The following is a 27,501-nucleotide window of genomic DNA, read 5'->3' as shown; positions in this document are numbered from 1 at the left end:
TGAGGAAAAAAAAAGAAAATAAATGTTTAAAGAATCCCATTTGAATCAATATCTCCAATAAAGAAATACCAAAATATAATTATTATTTTTTTAATTTGTTGCTAGCTATTAAAGGCTCTCCTCTAAGATTTAAGAAAAGTTAGTTCTCATTATATATAATGGTGGGGCTGCCTATTTCAGTAGGGGAATCAAGGCAGAAAGAAAGAGAAGTAAGAAGGAAAAACAGGAGGGTAAAAACAAATTATACAATTTTTTTCTCCCCTTTTCTCTCCTTTTGAGACTCAAAATTGAAGTGTGTTTGCTTTCTTTGTTTTTGCTGTATCATAGATTCTCTCACACCATTTCTAAGTCAAAGAAGAAAGAGAAAAGATAAAGAGAAAAAAAATTAATCACTAGGAAACATAAGAAATAATTTAAAGGAAAAAGTTTGATATGAAATGGGAAATGAAAGAAAAGAAGGGCCACAGCTCATAGGAGCATATATTCCCTTACAACATATGTTTCCAGATATGGAGTGAGAAAACAACATGGGACACCCTTAACAACTTCCCAATTATATATACTACTACAATAGCTGCCACATTTTTCAGGCACAAAGCAACCTCTTTTATCTATGTTTCAATTCAAAATACACAAATATTGTACCTTGTAAAACGACAACAAAAGATAGAAAAAAAATGGCTCTTCAAAATGCACAACAAATTAAGGATATGAACTTAGTTTTGTCAAGTGATGCCAAGCCTAGACTAAAGTGGACTCCTGATCTCCACCAACGATTCGTCGATGCAGTTGCTCAACTAGGAGGTCCAGACAGTAAGTACTTTTAGCTAGCCTATATTGCTCCGATCTTCCAAAAATGTCGTTGCACCTGTTTGATCCTCCAAAAACGCATAATATTTGGAGGATCCTACACAGGTGCAACATGTTCTTGTTACAAATTCTAATATTGTTATTTGATTGATAATGCAGAGGCTACACCAAAATCATTGATGAGAGTGATGAACATTCGTGGGCTAACTTTATATCACCTCAAGAGTCATTTGCAGGTAACTATCCCATTGTCACAATTGAGTTGTTAAAAAAAAGGATTTTGAACTAATTGATTATTAATCTTTGTTGTGCAGAAATATCGTCTCGGGAAAAGTCAGTTGACTGGTCAATCATTTGATGAAAACGAACAAGAAGGTAAGTTGGAGTTGTGTGCAATAGTACCTGATGATGATGATGATGATGATTCAAAGGAAAATGAAATCTCCAGTGGCTTAAATCAGAGGACTTATTTTGATGCAGACAGTGATCAGTTATCTCTCGGAGTTTGTGATGGATCTCAGAATCAGATGAATGAGTAATGATAGCTTCTTAGTGAATCCAATAAATTAGCATACAAAAGTCACAAGTAATTACAGCATCTCACTAGTTAATACTATTTTTCTCAGGAGTTTGCAAATATCTCAAGCTTTACAAATGCAAATGGAAGTACAGAGGAAACTTCATCAACAGATTGAGGTAAATTAATCTAATATGAATAGTCTCTTAAGTTCATGTGCATAAATTGTCCAAGATATGTACAAATGTACATTTGTATGTATACGAGGATTCATCATAAATTGACTAGTTTGACCGTTAAACTATTGCAACTTCTTTATCCGGGCTATGCCGGCGTAAACTTGCTCGCATTGCCGGTCTCAAGCCCGTATAAAGGAGAGGGATACCGTAAGCTAACGAACAACATAAAACTAAATATTTGACTAGGCATAGAGTTTACGAATGAAAGGAAGACTTTTGAAACAATCACATAAACTGGAACAGAAAGAGTATGATGAATCCTCGTAATATTTGCAAATTTTATTTTTAGCCAACACCAACTTTCTTGGGATCGAGGCGTGGTAGTTGTCATATTTACAAATTTGTATTTATTTTAGGTACAAAGACATTTACAACTGAGGATTGAAGCTCAAGGCAAGTATTTACAGTCAGTACTAAAGAAAGCACAGGAAACACTGGCAGGATATGGTACTTCTACAGTTGGAGTTGAACTTGCTAAAGCTGAACTCTCTCAATTAGTTTCAATGGTTAACATGGGCTGTTGTCCAAGTTCTTCATTGTCAGCCATAACAGAAATTGATGGTTCAATCTCAAAATACACAGAGACGAAAAAATCGAAAGGCAGAATCATGTCTTCGCTTGAAAGTTCTTTAACATCATTTGAGAGCTCAGCAAGAAAAGAAGATCAAAGTGATACAACATGGAACAAAAATACTTCTATTGCTCTCTCATTAAATCAAGAAGTTAGAGAAAAAAAGAGGAGCAGAAATAACATTTGTGTTGAACAACCATCTGCTAAAAGATTTTCGGAGAAATTTGATTTAAATAAAGTGCCCAAATGAGTATGATGAAAATGGTCCCAAGTTTATAGACTTGAACTGCAAGGAAGTAGAGCAATTCAATGACTATAGTTAGTGTATTTGGTAAGCTTATACTTTTATTATTCCCCATAAAGTTATTGATTCCTATAGCTAGTAATGTTGTTTATAGAAAAGAACTATATGTATGTATATTGTTTTGTGAATGGAACTGAAAGAACTTTTCAAAGTATATCCACATTGATAGGCATTGGATATAATGAGCACATATGCACAACCCTTTTTTTCCTGTTTCACATTTACTAAAGGCACATGCATATATTCCAATGCAGAGAATGAGTCTAAAACAGATAGTCAATTTGATTTGTTGAAAATGTGAATATGATGATGAAAGATTATTCAAAGTTGGTTCTCCTACCATAGGTGCAAAACAACTCAAGAGAATATATGTAGATAAATGGCATCCTTTTTTTATTTTTTTTACTTTTTTTCTTCTGATACCATATTCTAACTCAGCTGCATATGAGCTGCTAAAATTGGAGAATCAATATGTTCTCGGAATCCATTTTCTGCTATGCTTTTCTAAAGATGCAAGGAAGGAACCGGTAGTACACCAGAAAAAATATATTTAGAAATCTATACAAATAGTACAAACAAATATAGTACTACATAGCAAATAAGGCCATTTTGCTTATACTAGCCAAGAACTTTAAATTATATACACTGAAGGTCTAAAAAACTTTCATATTATAACACTGCCGGTTTAATAAGCATTTACACTGTCAGTGTAGTTTAATATGTCTGGCAACTCATAATATACTGTGACTTTCTTGTTTGTCACTAATCAAAAATAGAAAAAATGAATGAACATTGCCTTTAGGATGAAGAGAAGGAAGAATGTGAAACTTAATACTGAAACACATGAGAATATTTGCAAAGTGACATACAAAATTAAACAAAGAAATTGAGAGAGACATGCATTCGCCAGATCAATATCTTGTGAAACCCAAATGAACTAGCCCCATAAAACAATAAGCTAAATTGGACCTTAGCTCACCAATAGATTGACTTGTTAAGTCAGAATGAGACTTATAACTAAACTACATTGACACATAATTGTTGCTCTCCTCCATAGTCAAAACATCATTTCTTCTTTTAAAGTCGAAACTATAGATCAAGTTTTAAGTAGAAAGCTAAATATAAACTCTGAAAGCAGTTGAAAATTAGCTTGTGGTACTAAGTTTTGAGGTTCAATTTTGATCTCCCAATAAAACAAAATTAGTGTCAGGTTTAGTCTCACAACCATCTTGAAGTCTTGATTCTTGAACTGGTAAGAAGTCAATGATATTTGAACAGATGGATTTATACAAAGCAAAGAGAATGGATTTTTTTTTTCAAAAGATTAGGGATAGAATTTGGAAAAACTAGATCTTTGAATAAATAAACACTGATCTAAATGGATATTGGTTTGGATTCAAGTTTGATGAACAAGAGAGGCTCATCTGTAATTGTAATTTCCTTTTTTACTGTTAGTGCATAGTGTAAACTTTATAAAAAGGATTTAAGTTACTCTCTTTATTAGCTAAGTGGTCGTTTGTTAGTTAGCCGAAACTATTCCGGGATTATAATCTCAGAACTAATTTATCCCATTTCTTGAGAAGATAGGATAAAATAATCCCAGGATATATGGGATAAGATGAAATATCCCACCCTTGCGATAAAGTTTCATTTTATATCGTGTTTGATAAAAGATATAAATTTATCTCAAAATAAATTTATACCTCCTACTAAATGCGATACAAAAAATTAGTGCTGGAATATCCCAACCTATAACCTATACCGGGCACCAAACGACCCCTAAGTAGGGCTGCATATCGGTCGGTTCGGTTCGGGTTTCAAAATTATCGGTTTAACTTATTGGTTATCGGTTTGTAAATATATTAAACCGTTAAAGAACCGTTAAAATATCGGTTAATGGGTTATCGGTTAATCGGTTTTTGTATGTTATCGGTTCGGTTATCGGTTTAACCGTTAAGATTTCACACAACAAAAAAATGGCTTGACCACAATATGAACGGTGACTGGTTAAAATTGAGGTAATTGGCAGGTTTATCCCGCTTAATCATGATTTATAATTGACAATGGGTTTCAACCCACAAAAAGATCAAGAAATGGATGTAGTTCCATATATGACTTTTCTTCATTTGAAAACTAATACTGTTAAAAGAAGGTTATTTTGCCACCATCTTTCAAAAGGTTATATTAAAATCACTCCTAACCCATAAACAGAACATAAACAAGCAACAGTTGAGTTTAAATCTTAACATACATCATATGCAAACACAACCTGAGACTTCTATATATACAGAACATAAACAAGGCAGCAGAGCATCTTAAGTGTATAACCAACAAAACACAATACTATGTTTCAGCCTTAATACTATCAAGAAGGCAGGTTGTTAATCATCTTTACATTTCTCCATCATTCTACGGTCTGCATCTTTACAGGGGTTAGTAAACTACCTATGAACGCCAACCCTATTGACAGGACCATAATTAAGCTATAGATTAGAACTTAGAAAATAACCCATAGAACAGCTTTTAGTGGGCACTGGGCAGCAGCGACAAAGGCAAAACAGTGCACAATAACTTAGTTAAAGGGTAGAAGTGTAATTAATTAAATTGTTATCGGGTTATCGGGTAACCCGTTAACAAAAATGGTCAACCCGCGACCCGACCCAATAAGCCAATAACTCAAAAACACCACCCGGAACCCGAACTGGTAATCCATTAACCCGAACCATTAACCCAATAACCCAATAATCGGTTCGGGTTATTGGTTTAACCGTTAACATGCACAGCCCTACCCCTAAGTATTCAGATTTCCAGAGTCAAATAATAAAGGTAAATTCAGACGAATTGATTTACATATTTAAAAATTTCATAAAAAAAAAAACCAATAAAGAAAAACGAAAAGGACCACGTAAATGCTTGTGATAATAGTAGGCCAACTCTATAGGAAAGGGCATACTTATACTGTGATCATCTTTTATCAGTTCAATTCATATTTGTACCACATTATCAATTATTGCTAATCATAGAGATTTACTAGTGGCTCAATATCAATATCGATACTGATCTAGCTAAACTAAAAAATCAAATGAATCATTGAACATGAAAAATAAACCTTCATTTCACCATCCAACCAACTACAAAATCCGCCTCTATACAAACATTGTTCTTTAAAAAAAAAAAATTGAAAAATCTGAAACTAAAAATAAAATTAAAAAAAATGCCTCTGAAACACTAAACCTCTGGTGCGTGATCATGCTCATTTTCAGAACTGGAATTAACTGTAACCGTTTGATTATTATTTCCTAATGAAAAACTCATCCAAATTTCTCTTCTAGTCCCTCTATTTTCACTCTTATTATTCAAATCACCATTCTCTTCAGGCATTTTATATCTACAAATTGGACATGATCCATGTATTTTCAACCACTTTTCAACACAATCACCATGAAATCTATGCTTACATGGCATTTCTTTAGCCACGTCACCAACTCCCAACTCATCCAAACAAACAACACACTCAATTTTTTCTTCTTCTTCTTCACAAATCTCGACACGTGGCAGTGCCTCAATTGATGCTTTTGAAGCTGGTGGTTGACCTTCTTTAGTCATTAATTCATTAAAAAAAGAATCAAAAGTTAAAGAAGAAGGGGTTTCTATAACAAACATGCTTTGAGTTGAGGGGTTTACAAGGATTATACGATCAAGAAAATCATTTGGGGTCGTTTGTTCTTGTGTTTGTTGATCTGGGTTGGCTGAATCTTGATCTTGAGTTCATGAATTTGATGAACTGTTGTTTAAGGCTAAGATCAAAGGTAAAATCAAAGAAATGTCTCTGTTTCTTGAATTCATCAAATTTTCTATGAATGATGATGCATCAGTAGCACCTGATTCTGAAGCCATTAAAGTTGAAGGAGATTTTTAGACTGATTTTTTTTTTTTTTTTTTTTGTAATGAAGATTCAATAGTTGCAGGGAAGTGAAGATATAAGGGGAAAAGAAGGTTACAGAAAGTTGTAGAATATTCTGGAATTATGTAACAGTAATTAAGCGTTGTGTTGATATTTATGATTTAATTAATTGATGTTTATCTAACGTGTCAGTTCTTTCTAGGTTAGAGGCAGATATTTTCGAGGGACGTGATCTAATACTTGTAGGTCTAACTTTTGTTCTATGGTCCGGGACCATTGAATTTATGAACTTGTAAATATTCCCACAACTAAATGAGAGAAATGGATTTTTGGCTCTTTACAATTTTTTTTAAGTTTTATGACTTTTTTATAAGGTAAAATACATCAAAACATCTTTGAATTATACCCGAAAAATCGATATCACACCTAAACTATACAGGCGACCTATTACACACTTGAACATCTAAAAACTGAATTTATTACCACCCTACAAGCTGATGTGACATAAATTATAAAAATAATTAAAAAAGAAGCACGTGTTTAGTTAAAATTTATTTATTATTTTCTTTTTTTTAATTAAAAAAATAATAATTTTTCTAATCCCCACCCCAACCCTCCCTTTCTCCTTCCTTTCTTCTTCATCCTTTTCTTTTTCATTCAACGTGCCACCCCCTCCCTCCCCCCCCCCCCCCCGGCTCCTTCACCCTCACGCCACCCCCAGCCCTAGCCCCAAATTTGACCACCACCACGCCGCCCCCTTTCCCATCCACCTTCTTCACCATATATATCACCAACACTAGATTTCAATAGCCACTACCTCCACTAATTTCAATAGCTACCATTAAACCCACCACCATCAAAATCAAAATACCAATACCAAATCAAAATCATAATCTATCAAGTAAAAAGAAGCAAGTGGATTACTACTAAATCTCTGCAAACTCTATTGGATTGTGGATTTATTTTTTTAATAATGAAATTAGAAGGGGGAGAAAGGGCGGGGGAAAGGTAGCAGTAGGGGTGGGGATGAGATTGAAAAAATATGAATTTGGAGGATGAGAATGAAGAAGAAATGGGGTGAAATGGGAATGAAGAAGAAATGGGGTGAAAGAGGGCTGGTACTACTACTGCTGATGTAATAGCAACAGCAGTAGTAAAATTACTAATACTCCCTCTGTTCAAATTCATTTGTCCATAATTATTGGTGGTTGTGGTGAAATTGGTGGCGGATTGGTGGTGGTGAAATTGATTGCGATGGTGGTAGCGCATTGGTGGTTCCAGTGAAATGAGGTGGTAGTGATGAAGAAGATATAATTATTGAAGGATTTTAATGGTTAACGAGGGATTAATTAGTGTAAATATAATTAATAAAAAAATTAAATGAATAAAGAAAAGGAAATAAATATAAAATTAAAATTTAGGAAATTTCTAAGGTGGCACTGACGTGGTGCTGGTGTGGCGCTGACGTGGCAAGAAAGTGGGTTACACTTCCCATTGTGCAAGTGGTCATCAGTTTGCAGGGGGTAAATAATTTCAGTTTTTAGATGTTAAGGTGTGTAATAAGTCGCTCGTATAGTTTAGGTGTAATATCGACTTTTCGGGTATAGTTCAGGGGTGTTTTGATGTATTTTGCCTTTTTTATAATTCATTTTTTATATATAAGAAATCTGAAAAAAACACATAAGAGATTTGAAAAAGACATTTTATTCTATTGAAATTGTAAGGAGCTGAAAGATCTTATTTCCTCCAACTACTAAGATATTTACTCGAATTTAATACTCTCTCCATTAGAACAAACCCCTCGAGAAAAATACTCATTTCTAGAAAATAAAAGTATATTTTTATTAACTTATCGTTATTAAATACCTTACAAAAAATGTAGAAATTTCTTGGTTATGTAAAACCTCTTGTAACAATATTGTTGCGTCCGAAATTTTTTAGCTGCTATACCGAATGATTGTTATTTCACATATAACAATATTGATAGTTAAATAATATTTTGTTATTATGAGCAAAAAAATGCATAAAATATGTAATTTTTTATATTTAATTGCAAATTTTAAACTTAATCACACTTTGTATAATGAAGAAAAATCTTTTAATGATAAAAACATTTATGTTATTTGTCATAAATAATGTGTTAAAATATTAAAATATTTGATCAAAATCTCTAGACTTATTATTGGTAACCTTATAGATTCTATTTCTATAAAGATGATTAATCATCATATTACTAATGCTTATGATTTTTTTCAAAATGATCTCGAAGAGTGTTAAGTTTTTTTTAATGAAGTTTAGAATATTGGTTAATGGGTAGTGAGCATACAACACTTTGGTCTCATTTGTTTATTGTCATTTGATTTCTGCATTTGATTGCTGCTTATATTTGTTGGGTTGCTGTACTTTGGTTATCTTATTTATCTATAGTAGTTAATGCTCCTTTCTTTCTGGACTGTTCTACTATTACTTTCTCGCTTTTGTTATTTCCTGTTTTCATATTGTTTTCGATATGCTTGGTCCTATCTGACCTTTTGTCTTGTTTTCCTCTCTTGAGTCGAGGGTCTTTCGGAAACAACCGCCCTACCTTTCAAGGTGGGGGTTAGGTCTGCGTACACTCTACCCTCCCCAGACCCCACATGGTGGGATTATACTGGGCTTGTCGTTGTTGTTGAGCATACAACACTTTGGTGGTTAATATAAATGGGATTATTTCTATAAAAATAAAAAAATTAGGGTAAAATTTGACAAAGAAAAAATAATGCAACGTCCAAAACTAAAAGTAAAAAAGTGAAAACAAGATTTTATGTGTTTTTCAAGCCAAACAATGAGTTTCAAATAAAGGGTATTCTAGTGACGAAAATGACCATCAAGCCCTTTTCAGTAATTCTTTTCTTATTTTTGGGCTTATTTTCAGCCCAAGCCCAATATAGTCCTAATTGAATCCGTAAAGAGTTTGTTCTGATATCCTCTTGAAAGCCATAGCATCAAGGCATGTTGCAGACAACGTGTTTGATTAAATTCCCAAAAGAGCACTTTCTTGCTGCAATGAACCATGATTATTCTTAATCACCCAAATGTCCATTATTGAGAAGTGGGTTTGCTGTTATTTCTCAATTTAGCCATAAGAATGGCAACTATGGCTACGGGTAATGTTTGTTCACTACAAATAAAGACTCGTGAGCTCTTTGGGACTTGTATAAATCACTCATTTACCACTCTTCCTATCCAAAATAAAAGTAAGTTTTATTGTCAATTGCTCTAAAGTTTCTATCTTTACATAACGTCTTATTTTTTTTTTTGTGTACTTAGCTTTCTATATTGTCCTTTGTAGGCCTAGTTATAAAGCCATTGGTTATGCAAGCTACAGCTAAAGCTAATTCTCGGACTGAGAGTGCTAAACTTCGAAATAGGCGAATTAGAAAAAGGGTATGTGACATTTTTTAAAATTATGGCTCTTGATATTTTTTCCCCAGCAAAATAATGTCAAAAATCAGTTTGACACATAATAAGATATCTTATGTAACCCCATTTGGTTTCACTAAGAGGTAATATTGGTGAACATGATTACTAGATTTGGGAATGATACATTTAGTGCTATAAATTGCAAGGTTCAATGTCATTATACAATGTTGAGCACAGACTAATTGTTTCTGCTTAGCAACAGAACAAGTGTATATAATTGAACAAAGGTAAATGCAAAGAGTTTATTGGTTTCTTGGCCTATTTGTATAGGAGTATCCAAAAATGGCTTTGTATTTAACCATCAGGCTTTGGCAACAAGTCTCTTCTATTAGGAAACACTCATATGACATTTAAAGCATTGCATATATCTATGTCTAGCATGAGTAGATAGAGCATTTGTTCCTTTGCTCTTGTCATCCATCTTAGCCTTTGCCTCCATAAACTTTTTGCTTGTGCTGTCACAGCCTTAGCCCATGGCATGTATTGTCTGTTTTAGCCCAATAGACCTCATGAATTTGTCTCTTGGCTACGCCATCATCGAGGTAAAAAGCTCTGGTATTATGTGAACTTGGGTCATGCCTTATAAGGTTCTTCACCTTCCTCTCGAATTCTGATGTGTGATTCGCCTAAGGTATCATGTTCACCCATTCTTCAGAAACTTGCCAGCCTAGAAGTTCATGTCTAATTAACTTTCCCTTTGTTTCACTATGGTATCCATTTCAATAGCCACTTGAGCCTGAAATTAACTATAGGATTTGACGGGGCTTTTACATATGCTCTGATGTTGATGAAGTTTGTTTTCTATTGTTCTTGATTTGTTTTTCCACTTGAGTTGCCAAATGCAATGCTTAATATTAATTGTTCTCTAAATTCATTTGATGAACTCACTCTACAGCATATATGTATAAGTTTGTGGATTCACTGTAATAATTAAAGATATCTCTGATCTTGGTAGTTTAATGGCACTCCTGAAAAACCAAGACTTTCAGTCTTCTGCTCAGATAGACAGTTGTATGCTACACTAGTAGATGACCAGAATAAGAAGTGCTTGTTTTATGGGAACACTTTGCAAAAATCAATCCGGGGTGATCCACCTTGCAGCACCGTAGTGAGTATCTTGCAGCACATTAACACAATAATCTTAAAATTATGTTACAGCAAATTTTTTAGTAGTTCGGTTTTCAAGACTGCTTAATTTGAAGATGGGATCTCAGTTACTATGGGATTTTCAAGTCGTAGCATCATGTCATTAACTTTGTTCCTCTCGATTACAGGAAGCAGCGGAACGTGTTGGTGAGAAACTAGTGCAGACTTGTGTTGATCTCAATATAAATGAAATTTCGTCTTATGATCACAATGGTTTTGCTCGAGGAGAAAGAATGCAAGCCTTTGAGATTGCCATTTCTCGACATGGTTTCTTGTTCAAATAGTTCTTCTTTTCTCTGTGTATCTTGTAAAGCCTTAAAGGAGTTTGAAGCTCTTACCTTTTAAAAAAGTTGTATATCATTTGCGGTGGGAAATGATTTAGAATTTAGACATTGGGTGTTCTAAAATCCAAGAGTTGGTTTAATTTAATTCTATCTATACTTGTTTTCTTTGCACAGATACATTTCAATACTGACAAAGGGTTCTGCTGAACCTATTGTCGGATCCGCTACTAATCATTTGTACTTCATATAGACGTACTTCAGATAGACGATACACTTGTGCACGAGTAATGGTTAGTTGCTAAATATGTGTTGGTATATATAGTCAAACCTCTCTATACATTCGTTATAACAGTATTTCACTATAACGGCCTGATTTTCTCCGGAATCGATTTTTTATGTTATTTTTTACTTCTCTATAATAACACTTTATCTATAACAATATTGACATTCATTATACGATACACTCTTTGTAAAATTACCTCTTTATAACAGCCATATTCAAATATATTGTGTAATAATATTTTGTAAGAAATATATTATGCATAAAAATAATTTTTAAAATATTTATGGTAATCATCAAAGAAAAAGCTAATGAGTTTAGACAAGAATCTTCGTCAATTCAAGCATTATATTATCAATAAGAGACTGGATTTTATGAAACAATCTATAATTGTAGAATTTTTACGTAAAACTTGAAATATTTAAATTTTCAATGAATTTTAAATGCATATGTTCCGTAGATTAATTTTTTATCGGTACGATATAATTAGTTATGGATTTATTAGCCACTTCAATTTTTAATTAATGCACTATGAAAATCATTTGAGATTTTAAAATTAACAAGTATTTTGTTTTGTTTATAACATAAAATGTACAGAGAAATAAATTTTTGGCACCAAATGCCAATATACATGCATAACAGTTCCTCACAATAGCAACCATTAATTTTCGAACAAATGCTGCCATTATAGAGAGGTTTGACTGTACTCCCTTTATTGAGGAAAATATGTTAGGTACGCCCTTGAAAAGTTGTTAATTTTTTCATATATTGACACACAACAACATACCCGGTGAAATCCCACAAAGTGATTTTTCATATATTGACTTCCCTTGTAATTCTTTGGGAGTAATGTCCTTATAATTTGCTGTAGTATAGTCAATTACGACGGTTAATGTTCCCTTATTTGGCTTGACGAAGTTTAGGAAAAATGCAAGAATCATTTTTGCCGTTCTAATCAATTTTGAATAAATCATTATCTGAATATAATAAAAGAAAATAAAGGGTGATTGAAGTAATTATGAAACTTGCCTTTTCGTGATTAAGCTTGCAAATTTAACTAAAATAAAGAGAAAATCGAAGTAATTATGAAACTTACTGGCTGACGTTATCTTTTTACCAATTTTCATTTGATCCACCGCCGTTGATTAGAAGGCCAACATAGAAGGGAAATCATTTCCTTCTCTTAAATTGTTGTAAGATTACGTCTTAAGTGCAATAAGATTCAGAGTTAGAGTCTGATGATGAATTCATAAAATTACTTATCATGAAAAGAGAAATAGTTCATCCAGATTGTCTAATAGAAAGATTCTTATTACTATTAGATGGCTTATGCCCGTGCTGCGCACGGGCCCAACACTTCGTATTATAGTGTATTTATGTATATGTAGTTGTGTTTAGATAGTGATAATATATATATATATATATATATATATATATATATATATATATAACATTGTAGTTTGTGCTCCGTATCTAAAACTTTATTTTATTCGTGTTTGCTACGAAAATTTATTAATACTTTTTAAAACAGAAGACTTGTTTAAAAGAAAACTATTTTCCTCTGTTTGATATAAAATAATATCAATATTTAAGCATCAGTTGATACTTTCAATTTTAATTCGATTAAATTAAAAGTGTAAAATACTTATTATTTTTTATCAAATTTTGATTTGGATAATTGTAATTCAAATTATTAAATTAATTTTACATGTTTGAAACGAAACAAAGTAGAAATTAACTTTCTATTTAAACGAAGAAATGTTATTTTTTAATTTTTGGTAAATATTCTCGGTTTAACTCATTTTACTTGTTATGTTGTCATTTGCATGATTTTTTAAGGAAATGTGAATTAGAATTCTAATTTGACTAATCTACCTTATTCATTATTTGATCTCTATTTGATATTAATCTCTTTTCACATTTATTAGAGTAAGGAAAAAATGAAAAAGTAATTAAATTCTATCTTATTTTAATATATAAGTATTTTAAGTATGTTGCTGTACAATAATTTCATTTGCTCCCACTAATGGGTTGATACGCATGTGGCAATGAGTCCATCATTATTGATTTAATTGTTTGATTTTCTAAGTATTTGTTTTTTAAAATTGTTTGTTTTATTAATATGGGATTCACTTTTTTTTTTTTAATATTGCTTGATTATGTTATTATGACGTCCACTTTTTTTTCCCGTGAGTTTGGATGTGGTGGGTTCCACTTTTTTTTTTAATTACTGGTCGGTGTTTAATATGGGGCCCACAATTTTTTTTTAACATTGTTTATTTTTTAATATGGGATTATTTTTTTTTAACATTGCTTGATTTTGTTAATATGGGGTTCACTTTTTTTTTCCCCGTGAGTTTGGATGTGATGGGTTTCACTTTTTTTCTTGTTTTTTCTTTTTTAATACTGGTTAGTGTTTAATATGGGGCCCACAATTTTTTTTTAATATTAGTTGTTGTTTAATATATATGGTGCCCACAATTTTTTTGCCCGATTCTGTTAATATGGGGTCCAATTTTTTTCCCGTGAGTTTGGATGTGGTGGGTTCCACCTTTTTTTTTTTTTTTAAATACTGGTTGGTGTTTAATATGGGCCCACAATTTAAAAAAAATATTAGTTATTGTTTAATATATATGTGGTCCACAATTTTTTTATGGGCCTGTTTAATATGGGGTCCATTTTTTTTTCCCGTGAGTTTGAATGTGGTGGGTTCCATTTTTTTTTTCTTTTTAATATTGGTTGGTGTTTAATATGGGGCCCATAATTTTTTTTTTAATATTAGTTGTTGTTTAATATATATGGAGCCCACAAGTTTTTTGCCTGATTCTGTTAATATGGGGTTCACTTTTTTTTTTCCCGTGAGTTTGGATGTGGTGGGTTCCACTTTTTTTTTTTTTTTTAATATTGGTTGGTGTTTAATATGGGCCCCACAATATTTTTTTAACATTGTTTGTTTTTTTAATATGAGATTCACTTTTTTTTTAATATTGCTTGATTTTGTTAATATGGGTTCCACATTTTTTTTTAATACTGGTTGGTGTTTAATATGGAGCCCATAATTTTTTTTAAAAATATTAGTTGTTGTTTAATATATATGGGGTCCACAATTTTTTTTTTGGATGTGGTGGGTTTCACTTTTTTTTTTTTTTTAATACTGGTTGATGTTTAATATGGGCCCGTAATTTTTTTTTAACATTGTTTTTTTTAATATGAGATTCACTTTTTTTTTTAATATTGCTTGATTTTGTTAATATAGGGTCCACTTTTTTTTTTTTCTGTGAGTTTGGATGTAGTGAGTTCCACTTTTTTTTTATAATACTGGTTGGTGTTTAATATGGGGCCCATAATTTTTTTTTAAATATTAGTTGTTGTTTAATATATATGGGATCCACAATTTTTTTTTTAAGGCCTGTTTAATATGGGGCCCATTTTTTTTTTTTAACATTCTTTGTTTTTTAATATGGGATTTACTTTTTTTTTTTTTTTTAATATTGCTTGATTTTATTATTATGAGGTTCACTTTTTTTTTCTCGTGAGTTTGGATGTGCCGGGTTCAACTTTTTTTTTTTTTAATTTTTTTTTTTATAATACTGGTTGATGTTTATATGGGGCCCATCAACGGACGACGAAGAAGGACCCCAAGTAACAAAATATTATTTAATTACATATTCTCTCATTAGTTTATAACTTAATCGTAGTAAATTAGTATGAAACACCGAGTGTGGATAAACTTTTAATATCGAAAACTACATTAACAACTACAAATATACATAATGCTATACTTTTTTCAATTACCATAAACAGTTAATGGACGACTGTTTTTTTAAAATCATACTTTAATTCTATTTTTAGGATACATTAGCTCATAATACTGTTTAATTTTACTTTATTTAAAGGAAATAAATATATCATTACATTCATCCTTGTTCCCCGTTTTCTTTATACATTTTTCACTGCTTAAAAGTAAACCATTCATGTAAAAATTAGGAGAACGTAACTTCTATAAAATTGTAATTTAAAGTAAAATTAATATAAAACAGTATAATGCCTTCTTCTCCTCTTTTTTTCTTTTTTCAATAGCTTCAACCCATACCTGCAACCAAACCATACAATCAAATCAATAAAGACCCCTTGAAAGATTGCATAGTTAAAATTGATTTCCTCTGCCCGACGCCCCAACTACGAAAATATTTCTATACACTTTAACCTTTTAAAATAGTGGCTGGAGGAGTACCTCTAAGCATAAAATGTAGCACTGATTTATATATATATGAGAGTGTGTGTATAATTAAGATGTTGGAACTTCATTCCAACTCAAAGTTTGCTTAAATATTTTTCATGCTTTTACATTCTTCCATATTCAATAATCTTCATGTTTTATTTTGATTAATTGTGGTTACAGTGCCTAATTGTATTAGTATTATTAGACTTCATTTTTTATGAAAGAAGTCGTTTTGTCTTTTAGATTTCCTGATTAAAAACATAAGAAGAAAATTGAACATAAACTTATTAAAAAAAAAAAAAACACCACGCTAAGAAAGAAAAGAAAAAACAACATTCAATAACAAAGCAAGAAGCAAAACCTCGGATGAATATGTGTAGAAGCCTCACTTATAGTTGTGTAAAACTTCTAGCAAAACCCCAGGTAATTCTCTTTTAGACATTTATCAGGTAAAGAACCTGCGATTAATACCAATGAAATCACGACAATTTTTTTTGTAATTAACGTTTAATAAGTACCTACCTTGAGATTTATTAAAACATCTAGTTGGGAAGGAATTGCAAGATAGACAAATAAAATTTTATCTCCTTACAAAATAGTAAAATCTTTATACAATATATGATACACGCGATAGAAAGAGAACACCACTAAATAAACATAATAGGCCGCATATGCAACGAAGTAACTATATATTTTCAAAAGACTATCTCAGAAATTTTTCCATGCGCAACAAACTAATGTTCAATTTTGAAAAGGCATGTCACACAATTTTCATCCTTCAGTTCAACATTAAAAATAAATGCAAAAGAGAGAAGACATGATAAAAATCAATTTAGTACAAACCTTGCCGCTAACATCCAAAGACTTCTATCTCTGCAAAAACATGATAAAACCAATTAAATACGAAGCCTCTTCAGAAGAAGAAATTTTTTTATTGAGAAATCATACAATGCATTGTGTAACTTATTAACAAAATAAAAAACTGAATATGAATTCAACGCAGAGAAAGAAAAATATTTTAGTTTTCTTATAGTACTGCATAACCGTTTGTATGTATCCACATCTACTACTTGTTGAATTTGAATTCACGTTTTTCATGTTTCCAACTTCCGCCACGAAAGTAGCCGGCAGTTTTAATAATAGATAGATTTCCCATCGGGTGGCAATGGCTGCCAAGAAGTTAGTTACTAACAGTTAAAAAAAGATTCAAAATTTTGAAGTGCTTCTACGTAACCAAAACCATGTATAAATAAATCGATCAAGCACATAACAAAAACCAACAATCTAATACTCCGAACGTTTGGTGATCTTTTTCAATAATTTCAAACTTGATTCTCGTTCTTCATTTCTCTTCAATATTCAAAGCCTACATATCTTTTGATCCCAATATTCTCGAAAAAATGGAGCAAAGTGAGCGACCAATTGGGATCAAAATCTACAGTGCATCACAACGTGTCGATAATACTACTTCTTCTATGTACAATACTGTTACATCTCGGAGATTTCGGATTGTTGCATTGTGAGTAGACCAACGCAACCTTAAGGTGAACATGAAGTCCTTATGAGATTAAGGAGAGTATTTGATAACTTTAAGCGCGTACCATAAGATTTTGAAATCATATGAATCGGTCAAACTAAGTTCGTCGAAGGAAGCGAAATGTAAGTCATGTTTGGGAAGGTTTCGCAACAATCGATCTATAATTTGTTTAGTAATGTCTTGAGGGGGAGCTATAGGGACCCTTAGATGGTTAATGAAGCGTTATACAGGTGCCAATAAGGTTCTATAAGGATTAGGGGTTGAACGAGTCGTCGAGGACAAGTTTCGGGGAAAAGTGGATTATACGGTCATATATACGGACCGTATAATTTATACAGCTCGTATAATTGACTGACCTTCACCGTAGAACCATTCCAGAGAAGGATGAACCCCTGGTGGGATTATTCGGTCCATTTATACGGACCGTATAATTTGTACGGACCGTATAAATAGCCGTAGATCCGGGTCGGGCCAGTTTTCTTTTTGTTATATATGAGCGACCCTTGTTCATTTAATTCATTTCCCACTTTCCCCAAACTCTTAAAATCCCTATAACCTTTCTCCAGGCATATCAACACAAATCTAAAGTGAAATCAAGGATCAAGAGGCCAATATCAAGAGAATCAAGTGCTAAGAAGCTTGCTAGGGTTTGTGGAACTCAAGTTTTCCTATGGTGTTGGTGTTGGAGACTTCACTTTAGTGGAGTAAGTTGATCCAAGACTTGTTCTTGAGTGATTAAGGTAATATTTTACATCTTTTACATATGGTTAAGGTTATTTGATTGTTATATCATGTGGGTGGAGGAAGAAAAGTGAAAATAGAGTTCAAGAATGAACTTGAGGATATTGTGAGCTATAAGTTAATTTGAATTATGATTCTTAGCATGCTATGAGTATAATCTTGTTGTGGGTGGTACTAATGATGTTGAGGAAATATTGTATGTAAGTAAATATGGTGTTGTGTTGTAGCTATTGTATGAATGATCTTGAAAAGGAGTTTTGAGGGTTGGATGATGCTTAACTTGAATGAAGCCTCTTGATTATGGTATTGTTAATAATTTCATTGTTGTTATGGTTGTTTGGAAGTTGTTTTGTAATATGGTGGAAGTCGATGAAATAGGGGAAATGCTGCCCAATTTTCGCTAGCTCATGAATTATTCTAGTTCGAACTTGAGAGTGTCGTTAAGGCTTAACCTTGTTATGAATCCTTTTAAATGTAGATTTCTCAAGATTTTGAGGTGAACGTTAAGTAGTTAAGAAGACGTAAAGGTATGTAAGGCTAACCCTTCTTTCCTAAGGCATGATTCCATTGTTGCATACACATATGCAAAACCCATAATGTCTTCCATGATGCCTCCATTTCTAGAAGTACTAAAGCTCACAAGTCTTGGTACTCTCATGATATCGTTGATCTCATCCTACGATAGTTGACCCCCTAAAGAAAGATATATTTATGATGATGGTGTTGACGCTACTTATGTACTCCTATGTGTGTGTATATATATATATATATATATATATATATATATATATATATATATGGGCATGGCGGGGCCCTGTCCCGTCTTTATGATGTTATATACTCTTTTTGGAGGATCGTAGACAATTGTGTATAGCTAGATGTCTCTTGGTCTTGTCGGCTCATATTTTGTATATCATTTTGATAGCCTTGTCGGCTATATATATATATATATATATATATGGGCATAGTTGTTGTGTTGTTATAGAAGTGCCATATCCCGATGAAAAGTGTATTATTGATGCATAGAGATTATGAGTAGGCCATGTGGCTCACATAGATATGATTGTGGAAGTATGACGAGAGGTGCCCGGTGGGTTAGCTCCGGGTGCCCGTCATGGCCCTCCGATTGGGTCGTGACAAATACTAATTTGCCACAAGATGTTCCAATCCCAGAATTGCCTCAACCACCAATTGGTGGCAAGAAAAGAAGAGCAATGGCAAATGGGGTTCAAAAAACACTCTAAAAAACTAAATTGCTTGTGAATTTTCTCCCAACAGGAACTCTTTTAACTTTCGAAATGCTCCTTCCATCGGTTTTTGGCAAAGGGGAGTGTTCTCCAATCACCATAATGATGATTTTGACACTTCTTGGCATTTGCACTTTGTCATGCTTCTTCCATTTCACCGATAGTTTTCGCGGTCCGGACGGAAAAGTTTACTATGGATTTGTCACTCCTAGAAGGTTGAAAGTTTTCAAGACTGGACTTGGTGTGGAAGTGCCAAAAGATGAAAGGTAATGTTAGTGTTAGTTTGCAATATTTGTGAATGTGTTTGTGTTTTAGTTTATGAGACATAAACCTCCCTTGTCCATCTATAAGGAAAAAAAAAAACACAGATCTGTAACGAAATATTTCTGACTAAAGATTTTAATTCAAAAAATTGTGACAGTTTTATGTTTGTGACGGAAGATTTTCCTTCACAAAAATTGAGACATTTTTATGGTTCTGAAGGAATATTTCTGACGAAAGAGTTCCCTTAACAAAATTTGAAATTTTTTGGCAAAATTTTATGCAAATGGAAGAAATTTTTGATGATTTTATTCTTCAATCACAATTTGTTTTGTGACATTCGAATTTGTGATGCATTCTCAAGCGTCACAAATAATTTTTGTTCATGTAGTGAGTTGATTTATGCCTCAAAGTCTTTCGCTTATTCTGTTTTAATCAATGTATTTGTTACTCTTTTTTTTTCAAATAGGTACGTTGTGGGATTCACAGATTTCGTACATGCAATGATGTCTGTTTTGGTGTTTGTGGCAATTGCATTTTCGGATCATAAAGTGACACTTTGTTTATTCCCTGGACATGCAAAAGAACTTGATGAAATCATGAGGAGTTTTCCATTAATGGTGGGAGTTAGTTGTAGTGGACTTTTTCTTGTTTTTCCTACTACTAGATATGGCGTTGGATGTATATCTGCTTAGCAATTTTCGAGTATTATTATTCTAGTTATTTTTTTCGGGATTATGTTTTGTAGTTTTTTTTTTTTGTGTGTGTGTGTGTCCTATTTTCCAGGTATATGTGTTGTATATTGTAATTTAAGCAGTTTCTCTGTATTTTTGGTCAATTGATAACAGTGGAACGATGTTTACATCTATGGATTAATAATTTATTTTATGTAAGAGCCTTTTTCTGTGAAAAGATGCATCCTTTCATCCCAATTAGTTGGATTCTTCTTTCTAATAAATTGATGTTATAATTTTGCAGACAAAACTTTTTACTTTTGCACCTATTTCCAACTATATTTTCTCTATTCTCCTAAAAAAACACTCGTTCTTCTCCTAATTTCGACACTTGAAAAAGTAGAACTATGTTTACTTTACTAAGAAGAATTTCTTATTTGCTTGATGTAAAGATTTAAAGACCTTAAATCTGATTGTGTTTTTAAAAATTTATTTAGACAAATTGTATAAGAAAGCAGAAACGATTAAAGAAATTAACTGTATTATATGAAAGTGATTGTTGAAATATGAAGCCTATTTTAAGACTTACTAAAGAATTGTGAAACATCAAACAAATATCAATTGTCGCAACCCAAACAATTAGATCCATATCGTGATTTTGAAGCCATAGCAATAAGAATCGTCAACATAAAAGTTATAGCCCTTTGAAATGTCTTTTCAACCATGTAAAGATCAGGTCAAACGGAAAGGCATATGAAGCAGGAATGTAAACAAATTGTTTATTTATCAAGTCAGCTTAAACACATTATTGAAGATTGTACGTATTTGCTGAAAGCCAACAAGGCCACCATTGTCGTCTAGAGGGAGGCAAATCAACGTGCCGACTTTCTAGCAAATGAAAAACACAACCATGAAGTTGAGACTTGAATACTTTGGAGTAAGGCATTTAAGAACGTGAAATTTCTTCTCCTAACATACTTAGATCTTATTGCTTATAAACGAATTTAGATTTAGATTTCTTATTTAGTTTGTTTTACCACTTTACCAGCAAAAATAAACAAGAACTTGACATAAATAGTGAAACAGAAAGGAAAAGAGGATCACACATTAGAGTGGTCCAGTATTAATTAAGGAGTATAAGATGGTACCACATATAGTATATAGCTAGATCCCCAGCAATCCCTCTTTGCAATATCGATCATTAAGTTATGTTTGAATGAATGGTTGAAAGGAGGGAACGTTGACATTGTACAACCTCCACCACACATCAAATCTATCACTTCAACAAGATAAGGCCAATATTCATATGGCTTGTACATTTAAAATCTACATGCATCTCAAAATTGCCACATTCTATAATCTTCTCTAATCTTCTCTGTATCATTCCAATTTGTACTTAGTCATATTAGTCATGACAACGAATATGAAGCAAATGTTAACAGTCCCAAGATTTGTGCTGAATTCTGGTCATGAAATGCCTCTTATAGGCATGGGAACAGCACCAACAGAACTTACCTTACCACCAAAGGATCAATTAATCTCCATTTTTGTTGATGCTATTGAAACCGGTTATCGACACTTTGACACCGCCGCGGTCTATGGCTCCGAGGAAGCTCTTGGCGGAGCAGTGGCAGAAGCGCTACAACACGGACTCATTAAGAGCCGTGAAGAAGTGTTCATTACATCCAAATTATGGTGCATGGACACACACCCCGACCTTGTTCTTCCTGCCCTAAAAAATACTCTCGCGTAAGTTTGCTCATATTGTCGGTCCTATGTTCAGATCGAAAAAAATTACTGTAATACATCAACATCTTGTGTAAATTAATACTGGTCAATTTATGATCTGAATCGATTCTCTTAATACAAAAGATTAGAGTGCTAGAGAAGTTATTATTTACTCTTTCTATGTCAATTTATTTGGCAATATTTCCTATTTAGGCCTTTTTAGTCGCACTAGTTATGACATGTTTAAGACCACAAATTTCAGAAGCCTTATAATCACGCAAATGCTATGACATGTTTAAGACCAGGAGTTTCAAAAGTATTCATTTCTTTATTAAACTTTGTATACAGATAAACTATACCACATAAATTAAAACGGACGGAGTATCGATATTATTGTTATTTATTTCTTAATAATATTGGACTTAGACATGACATGAAAGTGAGGCTTCATATAATATCAGTGATCGTAATATCTTGGCAGTTGAAGTACAATTCTTCTTGTTGTTGGTAAAATTTGATACATACATGAAATAATTATACTTCACATGTTTTGTCAACTTTATATTTCAATCTCTGTTTTTTTTTTTTTTTGGTTACCAATCATGAATATCAAAAAATCTTTGTAGGAAGCTAGGGATGGATTACTTGGACTTGTACCTAATACATTGGCCAGCGAGGATGAAGAAGAATGACAGTGAAGAAGAGATAAAGATGGCAGTAAAGGGTGTACTTCCATTTGACATGAAAGGAACATGGGAAGCCATGGAAGAATGTTACAAATTAGGTTTGGCAAAGTCTATTGGTGTATGCAACTTCAGCTGCACAAAACTCTCTCAACTACTGCACCATGCCACCATTCCTCCGGCAGTTAATCAGGTACTGTTCAAATTTATGTGAAATACTTTCTGATTTAATATGTTGCCGACAAAATCATGCTTCCTTTATTCAAAATATTTTAACTTTAAATTTCTCATTTATCTTTAGTGAGATGATTTGTGGCCACACAAATGTTTATAACTTGTTTTAGACCACAAATTTCAAAAGTATCTGTTTTCTTTCTTCAACTCTGTATTCAGTCAAACAACCCTCTATAAATTGAGAAGACGGGAGTATACATATAACAGGGTTCTGAAAATTCAATGAATGGGATCACTAAAGATTTATTGCCATACTGACTTGTTTAAACCATAAATTTAAAAAATCTTCCATGTTTTTAAAATTTCGTATCCAATCAAACACCGTTACATAAATTGAACCGAAGAGGTGATGTAATAAAAGTTCTAAAAATTCAATGAATGGGGTAATCAGATGAGCACAAACACCATAGATCGGGGACCAAATTCAAATGACCTGTTAAAGCTCAAATTCTCATTGTACTTCATGAAACGTTCAATTATTTTGAAGTGTATTTTTAAGTTTTAGTCATGTTAATACGCTGATGAACGTATTATTTTTAGGAGTATTTTGACTATATCATAGATTTTTATAACAATTACAATATGATTATTATTAGCGATATTTCTTATTTACATTAAACTTAATTTCACTTTTAATTTTCTTTTTAATTTTCTTGGTATGATAATGACATGAGTTGAATTGAGATAAGAAAGTATAGTTAGTGAGAATCATACAATCGACTCCAACTTATTTGGAAATGAGGCACATAAATAGTTATTATACATTTTCTTCACCACGGTGTACTGTACTTAACATGTCAGCTACTATTTTTTGTAGGTTTCAAATTTGTCGAATCAAGAAATTAAATAACTCAATGCAACTAACCGTTCGAACCAAGAAGTGAAAAAACAAAGTCGTATGAATTAAGTACACAGTCGTATGAACTAAGTTTACATGCAATGACTTTATTTATGCTTCGTGAAACGTTTTCAATCTTTTTGAAGTGTTTTTTCAGTATAAATTATCATCAGTGAAAGAATTACAAAGATTAGAGAAATGATTAATTAATGACAGGTGGAAATGCATGTTGCATGGAGGCAAGAAAAGATGTTAGAGTTTTGCAAGGAAAAGGGAATACATGTAAGTGCATGGTCTCCACTTGGAGCTAATGGGATAGCTGTCTGGGGCAATCATGCTGTAATGCAAAACCCTGTTCTAAAAGACATTGCTATTCATAAACAAAAGAGCATTGCACAGGTATTTGAAAATGAAAATTTAAGGGTTAAAAATACACCTCAAGTATCACTTTATTTTTTAATTTCCTATCTGAACAATCGGGTGTGAGAGTTTCGTATCTAAACTATCACCAACTAGTTAGCAAAACACAGCTCAACTATTAATTGTTCACTTTTCCTGCCTCAACCATCAAGTAGGAAAAGTGAAAAATTATAGTTGAGGTGCGTTTTGCTAATTAATTGGCGATAGTTTAGATAGGAAACTCTCACACCTGATGGTTCAAGTAGGTTGAGGTGTTTTTTGACCCTTGTCTCAAAAAATTATCACTCGATATTTACATCATATTATATCATTAATTTTATCCATATTTATAGGTTGCATTGAGGTGGGTATATGAGCAAGGAGTTAGTGTATTAGTGAAGAGTTTTAACAAGGATAGGATGAAAGAGAACCTTCAAATTTTGGATTGGGAACTAAGCAATGAAGAAATCGCGCGGATACAAGAAATTCCTCAATGCAGGGGATTCAAAGCTGAGATTTTTGTTCATCCAGACGGACCATACAAATCAATAGAGGAATTCTGGGATGGCGAACTATAAATGTTACTGCTACTCATTCCGTTTTGCAATTTTTTTCATTGATTATGTAGGTGTTCAAGAAAAATCAACTCATATCAACTTAATAAGTCGACATGATTTCTCATTTGGTATGGTTTGTAATGCAACTATAATTAAATTGAATAATTGGTTTGATTTGGTATACAAAATTGAACCGTTACTAAAAGTGAATGAACAATGCATGAATAGGTATGATTTATAATTATTTTCACCGTTTTCATCATTTGCTATTGTGCAGTCAGGCTTAGGATTGGATTTTGCTTGAATAGGCTACATTCTCTGAAAGCTTATCGAATAGGGGCATGACTTTACTTTTGTGATTTGTTCCTTCGTGTTTTCATGTTAAAAATACTTGGTGAATCTAATTTTTTTCAGCTAATGTTTGTGAAAGAAACAAAGATTTGTCTTACTTTCTCCTTTATCTGGTTACTACTTTCTTGGGCAAATTAGAGATATCTTGAGCAATGTCACGCTAGTTATCATAAACACAAACATATTCTACTCTTTTGTGTGTATCAATCAGTAGCATAAACCACATTATATCACTTGTTACTAAAGATCATAAGATGGATGAACAATCCAAAAGATCGGCCAAAAAAAGGCAAAAACAGAACAACAGCTAAAATGGAAACCAAGAAAACTTGATAGCAACCCGTCAACTCAGCTTCATTCAAATTCAGCCCCTTTTTCTCCATCCTGTACAGACCCACAACCATCTTTGGCATCGAAGGCAAACAAAAATAGTGCAAGTTTCTGTCGCTTAAATTTAGGGCGACGCCACAGATACATAAGAAGCTCAGCAGTCAAAGACATAAACATAGTACCAGCGACAAGACTGAAGACACTGCAAACCCAAATCGAACTAAGAACACCAGTAGCTGTATACAGTATCAGAAGAGTCGGATTTATTGGAATTAGCAGCAATTCTCATGTTCACTTAAGGATTGCAGTTGCTACAGGATGTAATGCAGACAAGAACTCCAACATAAAAATATACTTTAGTATACATCAATCCTCTCCATCACTTTCAAACCAAGGCTGCCATTATAAAGAGGTTTGACTGTACTCCCTTTATTGAGCACAGTATGTTAGGTGCTCCCTTGAAAAAAGTTGCTAATTTTTTCATATATTGACACAAGAACATACCTGGTCAAATCCACAAAGTGATTTTTCATATATTGACTTCCCTTGTAATTCTTTGGGAGTAATGTCCTTATAATTTGCTGTAGTATAGTCAATTACGACGGTTAATGTTCCCTTATCTAATCAATTTTGAATAAATCATTATTTGAATATAATACAAGAAAATAAACGGAAAATTGAAGTAATTATGAAACTTGCCTTTCGTGATTAAGCTTGCAAATTTAACTTAAATAAAGAGAAAATCGAAGTAATTATGAAACTTAACGTTGACGTTATCTTTTTACCAATTTCCATTGATGTCCTTTTTTAACAATTCCGTTGATGATTTTTTTTTTTTTGTCGAAGACTAAAATTTTGAAAGTTTAGAAAACACTAGTATAGTACCCGCGCGATCCCCGGAAGGTGATAGAGAAAAATAATACAAAAATTATTATCTTATTTGTTTGATTATATTAAAATTTTATTATTACATAAATTGTGAAATTTAAATCATTTGATCCACCACCGTTGATTAGAAGGCCAACATAGAAGGAAAATCATTTCCTCCTCTTAAATTGCTGTAAGATTACGTCTTAAGTGCAATAAGATTCAGAGTTAGAGTTTGATGATGAATTCATAAAATTACTTATCATGAAAAGAGAAATAGTTCATCCAGATTGTCTAATAGAAAGATTCTTATTACTAAATATTAATTAATCACATATTCTCTCCTTAGTTTATAATTTAATCGTAGTAAATTAGTATGAAACACCGAGTGTGGATAAACTTTTAATATCGAAAACTACATTAACAACTACAAATATACATAATGCTATACTTTTTTCAATTACCATAAACAGCTAATGGACGACTGTTTTTTTAAAATCATACTTTAATTCTATTTTTAGGATACATTAGCTCATAATACTGTTTAATTTTACTTTATTTAAAGGAAATAAATATATCATTACATTCATCCTTGTTCCCCGTTTTCTTTATACATTTTTCACTGCTTAAAAGTAAACCATTCATGTAAAAATTAGGAGAACGTAACTTCTATAAAATTGTAATTTAAAGTAAAATTAATATAAAACAGTATAATGCCTTCTTCTCCTCTTTTTTTCTTTTTTCAATAGCTTCAACCCATACCTGCAACCAAACCATACAATCAAATCAATAAAGACCCCTTGAAAGATTGCATAGTTAAAATTGATTTCCTCTGCCCGACGCCCCAACTACGAAAATATTTCTATACACTTTAACCTTTTAAAATAGTGGCTGGAGGAGTACCTCCAAGCATAAAATGTAGCACTGATTTATATATATATGAGAGTGTGTGTATAATTAAGATGTTGGAACTTCATTCCAACTCAAAGTTTGCTTAAATATTTTTCATGCTTTTACATTCTTCCATATTCAATAATCTTCATGTTTTATTTTGATTAATTGTGGTTACAGTGCCTAATTGTATTAGTATTATTAGACTTCATTTTTTATGAAAGAAGTCGTTTTGTCTTTTAGATTTCCTGATTAAAAACATAAGAAGAAAATTGAACATAAACTTATTAAAAAAAAAAAAAACACCACGCTAAGAAAGAAAAGAAAAAACAACATTCAATAACAAAGCAAGAAGCAAAACCTCGGATGAATATGTGTAGAAGCCTCACTTATAGTTGTGTAAAACTTCTAGCAAAACCCCAGG

The 27,501-nt window shown here is 32.3% G+C and overlaps 3 protein-coding genes and 2 pseudogenes across 5 annotated transcripts; 4 read left to right on the top strand and 1 right to left on the bottom strand.

The window, feature by feature from the left end:
* Positions 1-241: 241 nt before the first annotated feature.
* On the top strand, positions 242-2,595 carry LOC132642060 (myb family transcription factor PHL8). Of its 2 annotated transcripts, XM_060359317.1 has the most exons (6): positions 242-813; positions 970-1,046; positions 1,125-1,185; positions 1,291-1,345; positions 1,437-1,506; positions 1,923-2,595. In XM_060359317.1, the coding sequence occupies exons 1-6, from the start codon at positions 678-680 to the stop codon at positions 2,385-2,387; spliced, it is 864 nt and encodes a 287-aa protein (XP_060215300.1). In that variant the 5' UTR covers positions 242-677; the 3' UTR covers positions 2,388-2,595. The 2 variants fall into 2 exon arrangements, with proteins under 2 accessions (XP_060215300.1, XP_060215299.1); XM_060359316.1 differs by having other exon boundaries at positions 462-813; positions 1,125-1,345.
* A 2,936-nt stretch (positions 2,596-5,531) lies between these two features.
* Positions 5,532-6,417, bottom strand: LOC132642875 (E3 ubiquitin-protein ligase MPSR1-like; annotated as a pseudogene).
* A 2,860-nt stretch (positions 6,418-9,277) lies between these two features.
* On the top strand, positions 9,278-11,406 carry LOC132642059 (uncharacterized). The gene is made up of 4 exons (XM_060359315.1): positions 9,278-9,581; positions 9,677-9,771; positions 10,763-10,915; positions 11,082-11,406. Exons 1-4 carry the CDS (start codon positions 9,473-9,475, stop codon positions 11,235-11,237), a joined length of 513 nt encoding a protein of 170 aa, XP_060215298.1. The 5' UTR covers positions 9,278-9,472; the 3' UTR covers positions 11,238-11,406.
* Positions 11,407-17,139: 5,733 nt separating this feature from the next.
* Positions 17,140-20,634, top strand: LOC132642873 (protein DMP8-like; annotated as a pseudogene).
* A 799-nt stretch (positions 20,635-21,433) lies between these two features.
* Positions 21,434-24,882, top strand: LOC132642058 (protein REDOX 2-like). 2 transcript variants are annotated; one of them, XM_060359314.1, is made up of 4 exons: positions 21,434-21,948; positions 22,554-22,803; positions 23,899-23,964; positions 24,435-24,882. In XM_060359314.1, exons 1-4 carry the CDS (start codon positions 21,611-21,613, stop codon positions 24,657-24,659), a joined length of 879 nt encoding a protein of 292 aa, XP_060215297.1. In that variant the 5' UTR covers positions 21,434-21,610; the 3' UTR covers positions 24,660-24,882. The 2 variants fall into 2 exon arrangements, with proteins under 2 accessions (XP_060215297.1, XP_060215296.1); XM_060359313.1 differs by having other exon boundaries at positions 21,497-21,948; positions 23,899-24,081.
* Positions 24,883-27,501: the final 2,619 nt, after the last annotated feature.

Source organism: Lycium barbarum, chromosome 5, assembly GCF_019175385.1.
Source record: "Lycium barbarum isolate Lr01 chromosome 5, ASM1917538v2, whole genome shotgun sequence".
Lineage (NCBI taxonomy): Eukaryota > Viridiplantae > Streptophyta > Magnoliopsida > Solanales > Solanaceae > Lycium > Lycium barbarum.
The sequence above is the reverse complement of the archived record's forward strand: the minus strand, read 5'-3'. Positions and strand labels throughout refer to the sequence as shown.